This window comes from Amblyomma mixtum, chromosome 1 (assembly GCF_055824585.1).
Source record: "Amblyomma mixtum isolate Tamu chromosome 1, ASM5582458v1, whole genome shotgun sequence".
Classification (NCBI taxonomy): Eukaryota; Metazoa; Arthropoda; class Arachnida; order Ixodida; family Ixodidae; genus Amblyomma; species Amblyomma mixtum.
In genome coordinates, this window is record NC_143012.1 from 69,124,369 (window position 1) to 69,137,140 (window position 12,772).

The 12,772-nt window shown below is 48.3% G+C and overlaps 1 protein-coding gene across 1 annotated transcript; it reads left to right on the forward strand.

Moving 5' to 3' along the window:
* Positions 1 to 6,732: 6,732 nt before the first annotated feature.
* LOC149366656 (neprilysin-1-like) lies at positions 6,733 to 9,286 on the forward strand. Its single transcript, XM_089564735.1, has one exon. It carries the CDS (start codon positions 6,782 to 6,784, stop codon positions 9,284 to 9,286), a length of 2,505 nt encoding a protein of 834 aa, XP_089420861.1. The 5' UTR covers positions 6,733 to 6,781.
* Positions 9,287 to 12,772: the final 3,486 nt, after the last annotated feature.

The window sequence follows — 12,772 nt, forward strand, 5'->3', positions numbered from 1 at the left end:
AGGGAGCTTGGCATTGCGATCTTTTTCCTTTCTGCCGACCGCACCTGTCTTTGTGGCGCTGCAGCCCGGACTCAAAGAGTTTTACAATATAATGCTCTTCGAGATTATAGCACAAGGTTGTAGTCAAAATAAATGTCTTAAAAGTTTTAGTGAGTATAAAAAAACATTTCTCAAAATGTAAGCTTTCTACTGTTAATTTTTGCTTTTAAAAAAATTCTTTTTTTATTGCGCAAATACTGTCTTGAATGTTTTTATATTTTTATTAAAACTTTTTTTGGTTTATAATTTTGCATTTTTAAAAAGTAAGCGTGAATAATGAAAGTTTATGTCACAACTTTGGCACATCACGTACAAAACCGAATCCGCGAATCCATTGCCAACGCGAGTCGTTTAAAGATGGCGGCGAGTGCGGTGCCGCTCGCTGATCTCTTAGGAAGCGCGTAGCCTGCGCGCAGCTTTCCCGCTGCCCCCGGCGCGGCCCGGGGCAGGGCCCATTGCAACCCATTCCCGCGGTGAAGAGATCGCGCGACGGAGCCGCGGTCCGACGCCGCAGTGGCCCGGCGGGCGGCCATGTTCCAGTCGAAGGTTAGCCCTAGCCCGACCCGGAGCAGCATCAAGGAGGCCAACGACCACCTGCAACTGCTGCACGTCAAGGTGGCCGAACTCGAGCGCACTGTGCAGGAGCAGGCCGAGGCGCTCATCAAGAAGGACGAGGCCATGCAGACGCGCATACGCGACGTCGGCGACGCTAAGGATGCTCGCATTGCCGAGCTCGAGGCGCAACTAGCCGCCGCCGAGGAGCGACTGCGGAAACACGAAGAGCTCCTGCGGGAGCGCGACATGCAGCTCGAGCTGCTGTCGCACCGCTACGCGCTTGTGGATGAGGTGGCCGCGTATACGCCCGTCGTTGAGAAGCTACTGGCGGCCATGCGCAGGCTGCCGGCCAAGACTCCCAGTAGGCAAGCGCCTCCGCAACGATCGCGGGCCAACTCGAGGGGCAACCTCTCGGCGGTGAGGCCCTCCAAGAGCTCGAACCCTGGCACGCCCAACCACGATGGCGTGGCGAACAGCGTGCTCGTGGACGGGCACGCACTCTCTGAACTGCGCATCGGCCGCAGCTTCAGCATCAACAGTAACTTTTCCGCGTCCGACGACGAAGCAGACGTGGTGGGTGCCATGCTGTGACGGACGGCGGTCGCGTCGTCTGCTACGGAGGTGCAACTCGACTCCGCGTTCCTTTCGTCTGCTTTGAGGTAGTGCCGAAACGTCTCGCCGTTAGTCGCGTGTGCGCTTCCGGCCTTCGTCTTTGAAAACGTTGGTTTTTCTGGGAAGCTTTGGCTTCTGATGCAGCTATGCTGAGCCTTGGTAAGAAATTTAAAGGAAAGAAAAACTTAACTAGAACAGGGCGGAAAGGTTTGGGCCGGAAAGTACGCCGTGAACGTTAGCCTCAGGGTCGTCTGCTGCGAATATCATTGTCTGCTCCTGAAGCAATGCTGCCTTAAAGCTTGTGGAATAGTGCACGGAAGTTTAGATCACTATGCTGTTAATTTGCAACCTTTGTTGCAGTTTACATGATGTCTGTTCTATAGTTAAAGCAAGTTCTCTCCTTTTGCAATGGATTTATGATTCTAAAGCGCTAATTTCATCGAAACGAAATGCTACCATAAACATTTCCAAGGTTGCAGCGGGAACAGTGTTATGAGAGTGTACAGATATCGCAGCAAGGGTGGTTTGTTCCTCTGGGTTCATCCACTCTGCAGCGAACTCACTTTTGACTTTAGATGCATTGATGTTCAACAGGCTCTTCCCACAGCAACATTCATCTTCAAGATGTGCATCGCCATCAAATGTGACTCCACTGATGATCATGATGAACATGATGATCTGTTTTCATATGTGCAATGCAAGCAGCTGTGACTGTGATGTTGTAGCTGCCTTCTCTTCTTTTCGTGCTGTGCTGTCCCATGTACCTAGTAAGAATCTCAGCGTGTTTGATGTAACTCAAAGATGTGGCACCCATGATAATTCCCAACCATGTTTCAAAGTCCCCAAGCCCTTAATTTATTCACGTAACTTATAGTTGTGTTTATACATATGCACTTGACGCGTTTGAATGTGCTGTCATTTTAAGGTGTCACCGAGTATACAGTATTAATACCAGTGCACCACTGTTTCACAAATACCTATGTGCCGTATATGTGTTGTACATTTGCAGGATGTTTGTTAGGGTTACAAACTTCTGTCATCTTCGGAGTTAAAGCAAGCCTTAGCACGAGCTTCCAGCAGACAAATCTGTGTAGAATAACAAGCAGATTTGAATGACTATGACAGCTGAGAGCTGGCCCACGATGTGTGCACTTAATGTATTGCTTCTTCGTTCTCACAAGCGAAACAGTTTTCTTCGTGCCTGCTTCACTAAGCAAATGGATGTATTGCAGAAGCAAGAGCACTATGGTAGTAGTGCAGTGGTAGTAATACGCGCAAAACTGTTGCAACGAGTTCTCTTAAGGTCTTCACAATCGGAGTGCTGTCTTTTCACATTTTTCTTCCGAGCTATTCTCATTTATATGCTCTATGCAGTTAAAGGGAGTAGAGGTGCCAAATTTTCAGGGCACTAAAAGCTTGCCAAATAATTTCCGCATGTTCAGTCTAAGGTACAGGAAAGCACCAAAGCCAAGTAGTGCTCAAAGCACGTTTTAAGTATGCACGACAAAGGTGTTTGACTTAGCCTGTCCAGAGTGACTGCTGCAAAATGTACGATATCAGGTTTGGAAATGTACCGCTCGCTGCCTGTACACATGCAACCAATGTGGTATGCAAATTTTGGGTGCTGATCGCACAATGTAGCTCATGTGGATTAAACCTTTCCGATCTGATGTAGTCTCTCTAACTACTGCACTGGTCAGCATTCTTTTGGGCCTTCTAACCACTCGCAGAGACAGGGAGTGCCACGTCATCATTTCGTTATAAATTATGGTTATGGTGCTCGGCTGCTGACCCGAAAGACGCGGGTTCGATCCGGCCGCGGCAGTTGAATTTCTTTGGAGGAGAAATTCTAGAGGCCCGTGTACTGTGCGATGTCAGTGCACGTTAAAGAACCCCAGGTGGTCGAAATTTCCGGAGCCCTCCACTACGGCATCTCTCATAGCCTTAGTCACTTTGGGACGTTAAACCCCAATAAACCAAACCAACCAATTATGATGCAATAATCATGACGTAATGTGATGTAGTATGACGTAATAATCAGTCATAATGATGTCATAATCAGAAATTAAAGCACTGTCGGGCCATGCCCAACAATTGACCAGACATACACTTTTTCCGCTCTTGAACGACGCCCGACAGGTTACCGGAAAGGGTTAAAGGTGGAATTATGTTTCTCCTATTGCGAAGCATTACTGATACCGCGAATTTCAGGGAATGAAAGTTGAATGCGAGTCACATGGTTTTAAACTATCTAAAACATGTAGGTGAATAGTGTTCCAGGTTTACTGATGCTGTACACAATGTCTACAATCATAAAAGTGTTACCTATCAATTTGGTGTCTCTACTCCTTAGGTTATAATTCACTGCTAACTTGATGCACTTCACAGGACTAGCTCCTTTTTATTTTGACAAATTTTATGCCATTGTTGTGAGGTATAATGTCTTCATAAAACAGCAGTAATTGTGGAATTACTGTTACAATGACGCATATGAGGCCCAATAACCAGTCTGATCTCACTGTTAGCTTGGGTCTAAGTAATTGTGAAGATCTTTCGGTATCAGTTAATAGTCATTTGTGTAGTGTAGGTGCTTGTTATATCAATGTAAACTAGCCTATCAAGGGCTCTTAGTAACAGAACAAGCACACAGGTGATTCAGCTTCCAGCTTAGCTAATAAGTTGAGACACCTTCAATACAGTGCCATAATAGGAGCTCTTTGTATGTTAAATCGGTTTGGTGCATTGTGCATGTTACATCTGGATGTTCTGAGTAATAAGTGCAAATTTTTGTAAAACTTGACAGGAATGCGACGTTAAATTTTATTATTACCTGAAGCGTAGTTGTGATGTGGTATGATTTCTAGCCATTGAGTCATTTGTGCTGACTTTAATCTTCTGTGTCAAACAGTCGTGGTCTTCTGTCATTGCTTGTCTGCACACTGGCGTACAAACAAGTCAGGATTGTATAGCTTTCCGCAAGCGGTCATCATGCATGCAACTGTCTCAAATCTCAGCTTGCAAAAAAATCCAGGTGTGCACTTAAAGTCTCTTTAGGTGCAGTAATACAAAAGCATTCCTCTTACTGCTGCATGTTCGTTTCTTTATGCCTTTGCCATTTCTGGGTCGTGTCTTCATTCTAACTTTCGTTGTACCACATCCGAAGATGTGGGTCCCATTGCTAGTGTCTAGTAAGCACACCAGAGTACCAATCAGTTACTTAAATTGATTAAGTAATTATGTGATTAATCATTTCAAGTAAATCACCAATTACTTTGTGAAGTAATTAGATCAATTGATCACTTTGGCGACTTAGTTGCATTTGTTTGTTTATTGTATCATTTGAATAATTAATTGATCCATTTAAGTTAGAATAATTTGTTAAGTAATTGATTAATTCAGCTAATCATTACTTTACCCAATTGATTAATTCCCCTTTTAATTCTGTGGGTGACTTAATTCATCTTAATTACATAGTTATTTGATCAACTATTTCATTAATTACTCCTATAATGGATGAGTGATGGCTCGTGCAGACACGCTCTGCTAACAGGTCCTGTACATGCCACTCATGAGACGAGAAATGCTTTCAAATTAAAACAATGTGCCGTTGTCTGACTAGCATACTCTGCTTGATGCTTGGACATTTTTATTGCAGTTTTTCTGGGGGGGGGGGGGGGGGGGAGAAGAAATTCATGGGCCACAAGTGTCCCGAAATGGAGAAAAGCAATTCTCTCTGAGCCGAATCAAGTGCAGTTTGCACAAGAACGAATGCTAATAGTCTTTTAGTTGCGTCGCGTTTGTTAATGCATCAGAACACTGCTTGTGGCAGCTTCCTCATCTGAAAACTTCTCTCGTGGCAGCTCATTCATATGCAGCTTCTTTGACCACTGTACAAAGATCACTGTTTTCAGCCAAATCGTTGTGCATAAGACTTTCTCTGTGTCTTGGCTTGCTCTACAAAGCTGTCTAGTCTCGGAGGTATAACAATTGTCATGTGTGCTGAATTGCTTTGCACCGTAAGTTCTCCCTCGGTGCCCGGGAGTGCGATACGAGAAATTGAAATGGGCCTTCACATTTCGACAGTTCTTGTGAGCGTCGTAAGTGTATGTATGTGTTAAGATATGTGATATAGCTTCTGGATATGCCCAGTGTTGGTATGGGAATCGCTTTCCTACTCACATTGTGGGAGCGAGGTCTGATCTTCGACGAATGTGCTGGTACCTATTTGAAAAGTAATAATAAAGGTGTAACAAAGCATTATTGCCGAAAGTACTCTCCTTAGTTCACTCAAAGCATAGGCTGTTTCAAGCAGCAGTGAAATAAATATAGCAAATGATGTACGAAATTAACTGAAGGCAACTTTGTGTAGATGATAGTTTTAGGCTGTTGTAGTTGAAAATGCTTACTGACCAGACATTATCAACCCCATGGTTGGAGCTCCTGTTTCAGGTTTCCATTGGTCGAAGCTGGTGGTGGAGGGGGCAGCCACATACACAAGGCTAGTAGCTCTCCGGGGTTTCCTTCTCCCGCGCCGGCGAGATGCGTCCGCGCGGCGCTGTTTTTGTTTTTGTTTCAGAAATGCACCGAATTTTGTAACAGCAGAGAATTAAGCATTTGAAAATTCTTCTCACTCTATTGGGGGTGCCATTTATTATTCCCGTCCTCCTCTCCTTCAGCTGGTATGTGAGTGCTTCACATGTATGTTATCGAGACTGGATGATATTTGTGTTAACACTTCTTTCCCTTTACTCTTCTCTCTAAATTTATTCATTTATTATTATTTGTTTTTAATTAATTCCTTTTAACCCTCACCTCTTTGTTCCCTCTATTTTCATTCCGACCACCGCAAATTCTCTCAAAATTCGTTTTCCCAGATTCCTCAATTTATAATAAGGGAGTAATTACTCACTGACGTCCACACGAGCGCAGCCATACGGCTACAAAGGAAAGCTATACAGCTTTCTCAGAAACTTCGTAGTTAAAGAAAAATTTGTCCTGATCCGGGGTTCGAACCTGGGACCACAGTTTCACCGGAGCAGTCGCTCTACCAACTACGAAGTTTCTGAGAAAGCTCTGCTCTCGGGTGGACGTCAATGAGTAATTACTCCCTTATTACAAATCCACTACGCCTTGGGGGATTCCCCTTAATATTCCTCAATTTATGTTTCTGAATCGTTTGAGACAAGTCTGGGTGAATTTTTCTCCTGTTTTGATCTGCGCCAAACTCGGTACAATCCCCCACCGTCAATATGTGACGTCGCTTCAGAGGCAACATTTATTACTTCATCTAATCAATTCTCTTCTTACCCATCCCTCAACGATGGCCACAGGGCCTTCCTCTGCCGCAATGAAAGTTTATTCATTCATTCATTGATTCATTCATTCATTTAACAAACGTAAATGGGCCAGGAAAAAGAGAGGTAGGGGAAGGGCTTGGAGCCCAGCCTTCCCGGATCCGGCGCCCCTCGTATCATTTCCAGTATATCAAGAAAGAAGAAGGCAGAAGGTCTCGAGACCGCGTGCGGCACGTCGCTAGCGAAGAAGAAGGGCGTCCTGCGAACAGGCAGCAAGCGACATGAAAGGCTCCTCAAGGAAGGGCATCGCCTCTCCTATTTCGGCGCAACTGTCCCCAGCCACGGCGTCCCCAGCGTCAGGACTGCTGACTCCAGCCGTGGCCGGCAGCCAGCGGCCGAACAAACCACGCACCACAAATGTCCGCTCACCCGCATCCCCGGCAGTGGCGCGGACGCGTCCACAGGCCGTCGCGTCACCTCAGCAGCTGTCTCCCGGGAAGACGCACCCGCGACCGCTCATTTCTCCATCAGGTGCCGGCGGCCAGATTCCTTTGTCGTCCGCTGCTCTGGACTTGTCGTTGTACTCTTCCGCAAACACAGAGTACATCGAACGATACTCGACTACAGCAGCCACCGCAGGCAAGACAGGGCGAAGCCTTTTCCTGGGCATCTTCCCCGGCACCCAGGATGGCAAGTCATGGTACTACGTCTACTTTATTGCCACTTGCACAGCAGGAATCGTCATGCTACTTCTCCTGGTCGAATCTACCTCGAGTGCCTACATCCAACACTGCGACAACCCGGCCAGCTGCTTCGACCTGGACACCGAACTTCAGCGCAGTAGACTCGTAGACGTCGACCCATGCCTCAACATGTTCGGCCATGTTTGCGGTCGCTGGACGAGCATGTACCCCGGCCAACTAAATCAGTTCGAACTCCTCAACCAACGGCTGAGCATGTCCTTGCTCGAAAACGTCGACCGGGTGTCCACCGGCTCGGAAAGTGCAACTGACAAGGTGGGCGCCGCTCTGTCTGCCTGCATGAGAGTAGCCGAAGGCGGAGTCGACGGCATCAGCACGATTCGAGAGGTACTGAACCGCCATGGACTACATTTACCCGCACAAGATGACCGTACGAGCCGCGATGTGTTTCGAATCCTCATCGGCTTGACTCTGCAAGACCTTTTGGGCGTTTTCTTCGAGCTCAAGCCCTCACCCTACTTGGAAACGGAGGACAGGTTCGTTTTTGAACTCAGATACGCCGAGACAATGCACAGGTATGTCACTGATGAGAACGCCATGGAGCAGTGCGTTCGCTCATACGACCCGGACTTAGAAGACGTGGGCTCCTTGGTAGTGACACTTACCAACGTAGAGAATGACGTCGAAGTTGTGACTATGCTATACCCCCCTGGTGAACCGGAGCAGCGGTACCTTACGATAGCGGAAATTGAGAAATCTTATTACAAATCTGCTGGCCATAAAGCTATAATTAAAACTCAGTGGTGGGTCGATGACATTAATCAGAACGTCCCTAAGCAGTCAGTCGTAAATCCGAAGTCAAAAATCCTCTTGAGTGGCAAGCACGCTCTATTCTTGACTAATGCTTTGTTAAGAGCGTACATATCCAGAAGCTTGCCCCTGCAAAGTTATATTGCTTGGAAAGTCATCAAGTACCTCTCGCACGCAGCGTCGAGCAAGATGGTTCACTGCCACTTTGCTTCGAGCCAAGAACCCATGACGCAGACATTCCCCATTGACTTCGATCGCTGCATAGAATACGTAAAGCAAGTCATACCCTACGGACTTCTTAGTCTGCAGCTCAAGAATATCCTCGGGGATGAGACAATAAACTACGCGAACACTATCACCAAGCGTATCAGGCAGCAGATAGAAATGTCGTACAATATCTCCCTGCTGGACCGGCAATCTGCAAAAAGCATTGTGCGGAGGCTCCGATCCATTCACCAGATCATCGGAACAGCTTCGAAACTTCGAACTGACGCAGCGCTCAACGCTTACTACAAACATATTCCCAAGTACAACGCGAATGAAACATTCGTCAAGTGGCTGGTCCAGGCCCACCGCGCGGAAGTGGCCCACAAGAAGCGGTTACTACATCCATCTCCGGACATCGCGGCTTCTATCAACAGGGACGACTGGGAGCCCACGATCATTTCGGCGGCTGCCGCCTATGTCAGTCTGTACCACCTTATCTACTTGCCCGGCACAATACTGATGTCGCCATTTCTGGTACGAAATGCTCCCAATTCGTACAACTACGGTGCCATCGGCAAGGTCATCGGCCACGAGCTGTCGCACGCGTTCGAGCGGAGATTCCTGGCGGTGACCACTCGCAAAGATGCTCAGGCCTTCTACACACCTCGCTTCAGGAAGTTGCTGAAGGGGCAGCTGGACTGTCTCATACTGCAGGCGAACAAGATGACCGAGAGCGCCATTGCGGGGAACAACTCCGTCAGCGAGACGTACGCCGACAGCGCGGGGGTCGAGGCGGCGTACTTGGCATACTCCACGCTGCCGCAAGCGGATCGACGGATGGGGGTTGGCCCCTACACAGCCGACCAGGCCTTCTTCGCAGGCACCTGTTACATGTTCTGCGAAGCCGAACAGCCGCCTCCGGAGAGTAACATCTACCTACCCCACAGCCTCCGATGCAACCAGCCCTGCATCAACGCCCAGGAATTCGCGAATGCCTACCACTGCACGAAGGGCTCGGCCATGTTCCCGGGAAGTAGGTGCGACATCCACGAGCACAGGCTAATCTAACCCCTCGGAGGTTCGCTAGCAATAAAATGGTGTTTTTGTGATTAAACTGTCGTCACCATACATGGATGGATGGAATAAACTTTAATGTCAAACGGATAAAGTGATCTACCCACCACCCGACATGAAGGTCAGGAGGCGGGTGCCGCCGCCTCAAATGCAGGCTGGGAGGTCTTGGGTCCCAGCAGCCTCTTTAGCCATTTGGACGTGCATGAACTGGAGCTCAGTGTGGTGGTGGAAAACATTTATGTACAGATACACATCAGGAGGTTATGCATAAGCTGACCCAGAGGGGGCCAGCCCTTACAAGTACTAGGTGGAGGTCCCTAGTTCGGGACCCCAGTGGCGTCGGCCGCCGCCGGGGCTCGCGCGACCAAGGCCCGTTGGGCCTGCAGGTCAGAACAGCCGAGCAGGGTCGCCTCCCAGTCCTCTCGGGTTGGGTTGGGCTGATGGGGGGGATAGCAGCGTTGGAGGGGCAGGCCCACACCATGTGGTAGATGTCCGAGGACTTCCGCACAGTGAGGACAGCTGCCCGAGAAAGAAGGGTCGAAGTGTTTGAGAGCTGCCGTGCACAGCAAAGCTCAGGGTCCGAGCTGCGCAGCAAGGTCTCCCAGGTGTCTCTATACTGTCTATATTGTGCACCCCATGGGAGAGTACGGGCATTCGCTTATGTGGACTAGGGTCCTTCTCGCGCCACAAAGATTACATTTATCGCTCCTGGCCTCGGGGAACATATATGTGGTTCGCCATAACCGAGTGCGGATACGCATAAGTTTGCATGACAAGAAATGTGTCGGAAGTCAAGTGTTTTCGATAAGGGCCACTGGGAGTAAATTCGAAATTGGTTTTGAGGAAAGGAAATGGCGCAGTAATTGTCTCGCATCTTGGTGGACACCCGAGCCGCGCCGTAAGGGAAGGGAGGAAGCAGAGGGAGGAAGGTTGGAGTGAAATAAGGAAAAGAAAAAGAGGCGCATAGTGGAGGACTCCGGAATAATTCCGACCACCGTCGCGGTCATACACGAGGGAAAGCACGTGGATGAGTTCTCGGTGAAAACAGATTCGTTAGCCGAGGAAATGGCGATAGCGCTGGCAGCCACTCACTCAGACGCCATGCACATAATTTGATTCTAAACACACCTGTTGAAATTAAGCAAGGGGAAGAATAGCGCCGCTTGACAGCAAATTTTTAGCAAACGCGCAACATAGCTCAATCCAGAGAACGAAACAATTGGTATGGGTGCCCGGACACCAGGGAGTAGAAGGGAACGAGGCTGCGCACATAGCCGCCCGAGCGTCTCTCCCCCTCAGTTCCACTGAATTCCCAGACTCTGTCGGGACTCCTGTTCCGAATCCGCTTACAACTTATGCGGACATCACATCATATCTGAGCATCAGTAGGCAGACGTTCGCAGAACCAGTCAAGGGCCTGGATATATAGAACTGAGGAACGACATCTCAGAAGGCTGCAGACGGGGTCATTTCTAAGCCGCACGATTCCAAAACACACAAACCCAACTTTTTTCGCAGTGCTGTAAGTTTTGTGAGATGTGGCCAGACGTATATCATATGGTATGGGCCTGCCAGAAAAGTGCGGAAACAAAGAGAATAAATCAGCCAACGAGAGAGGGCTGGGAGGAGACCTTGTCCGACTGCTTGGACCTGGAGTCCCAGAGGGCTCTGGTTCAGACAGCCCGGGCAGCGGCTACCGCCATGGTGTCCCGGAATAAGGATTACCACCCAGGCGAGGGAGCGGTGAAACCCTCCTCTAAAACCCACCCCAGTGCATCCAATAAAGTTTTACCACCACCAACACTTTCAGGGCCAAGTTTTCAAATCGCAGCAAGAAAACTTTTTTTTAAGAACCTGACGGAACAAATGAGTCCTGGGAGGCACTGCTTCTGAAACAGTAAGAAAAGGGACAACGTGAAGTAATCGGTTTAGCCCTGGCCGCTGCTGAGATCCAGGAGATCCCTGTCGAAGGCTGAGGGGGAGGACATGGCTCGGACCGAGCTGCGCCTCGGATCCCGGTTAACCTTTGACGGGTGCGAATTTTATTTCTGTCTCTCTTCCCTGACTGTTTTTTAATGCAAACTCAGGACAAATAAAGAAAAAAAAATGGCAGTGGTTTAGATCTGGTTAAACCTGGAGGATTGCGAAAGCAACGAGGAGAGAGAGGCGATGGAGAGCGCGCAGCAGCGGCGGCGGCCCCGGCCACGGCACGCTAGCTATGCGCCGCTACTGCGCATGCGCTACTGGCGAGCGTGGCGGCAGCCCTCTGACGTGCTGTGCGACGGCCAGCGACGGCAACGATCTTAAATACCAGGACCATAGAGTTTCTTACTATTACCTAGAGGGAAAGCTGGCAAGCCGTCTATGGGAGTTTGCATGGAGACCCCACGTGACCACCTCAGCCACCATGGGCGCTCAAAGCATCATGGGGCGGTGAGCTACTTGTTGCGGAACTGTAACTTTTGGCCAAAAAATAATAAAAAAAATAAAGCTGTTTGATAGCTACAAACGTCCTAACATTCAATATCTTGTCTAATGATTTCAACAAACGAGCAGAAAAGAATTTAAGTGCAAAGTTTGCCCAAAATAAGAGGTGACTAGCTTTCCTATTGGCCAAGTGATGAACACTAAAAAAACTAATATTTCGTAATTAACAGGCGCACTTTTAAAAGTAAATATGTTTTCAGAAAAAATGTTGTTGTTTAGATACTTTAAGAGGTTTTTTAATGGCATTTCGGAAGAGTAAAACCTTTTATTGGCGTCGTGTGTCGTCGCGTCTTCACTACTATGGCTTTTGCACACTGCGTTCGCGCGAAAGTCGTCTGCGCACACACGAACTACGTTTTCGGAATGAAACGCCTTAGTACTGCCACTCTGTGTTCCCGAAAAACTACGACTGTGCCGCAACAAGTAGCTCACCGCCCCATGATGCTTTGAGCGTCCATGTTGGCTGAAGTGCAGCGCCGCCAGCTTTCCCTCTAGGTAGTAGTAAGAAACTCTATGACCAGGACGGCAGTAAAACAAAGGACCGCGCAATACAAAATGCACATTAATCCATGCGGAAAATTGCCTATGCTTACGGGTTTAGTTTACAAATATACAAACTGAATTATAATGAGTTGCGTGCATATTTAAAGCAATTTTTTTTTCTAAATCGGAGGGCCACGTGACTGGTACTTCGGTTGCAGCTGCTGTACGAACCGAAAATGTCTTTTATTCGTTAACACGCTTCCGTCTTGGGTCGCTAACAGATATTTCCTGTGTGGCAGCCGAAATTTTCTGTAAAATGTCTAATTTTGCAGACATTTTTTTTTTTACAGTCTATCCTCTACCCCAGGTACCTGTTGTTCGAGTCGCGCGGCTTGGTGTTGGCCTACGGCGCTCTGAGGGCCGCATTGAGCCGTAACCAGTCGAATTCTGGACAGACGACCAGAGGACCTTTTTCAGGCGCTATTGTATAATGTCCTCCTCCTACGGGGA

Coding starts and splice junctions, on each gene's coding strand:
- LOC149366656 (XM_089564735.1), top strand. CDS start 6,782: ATGAAAGGCTCCTCAAGGAAGGGCATCGCCTCTCCTATTTCGGCGCAA.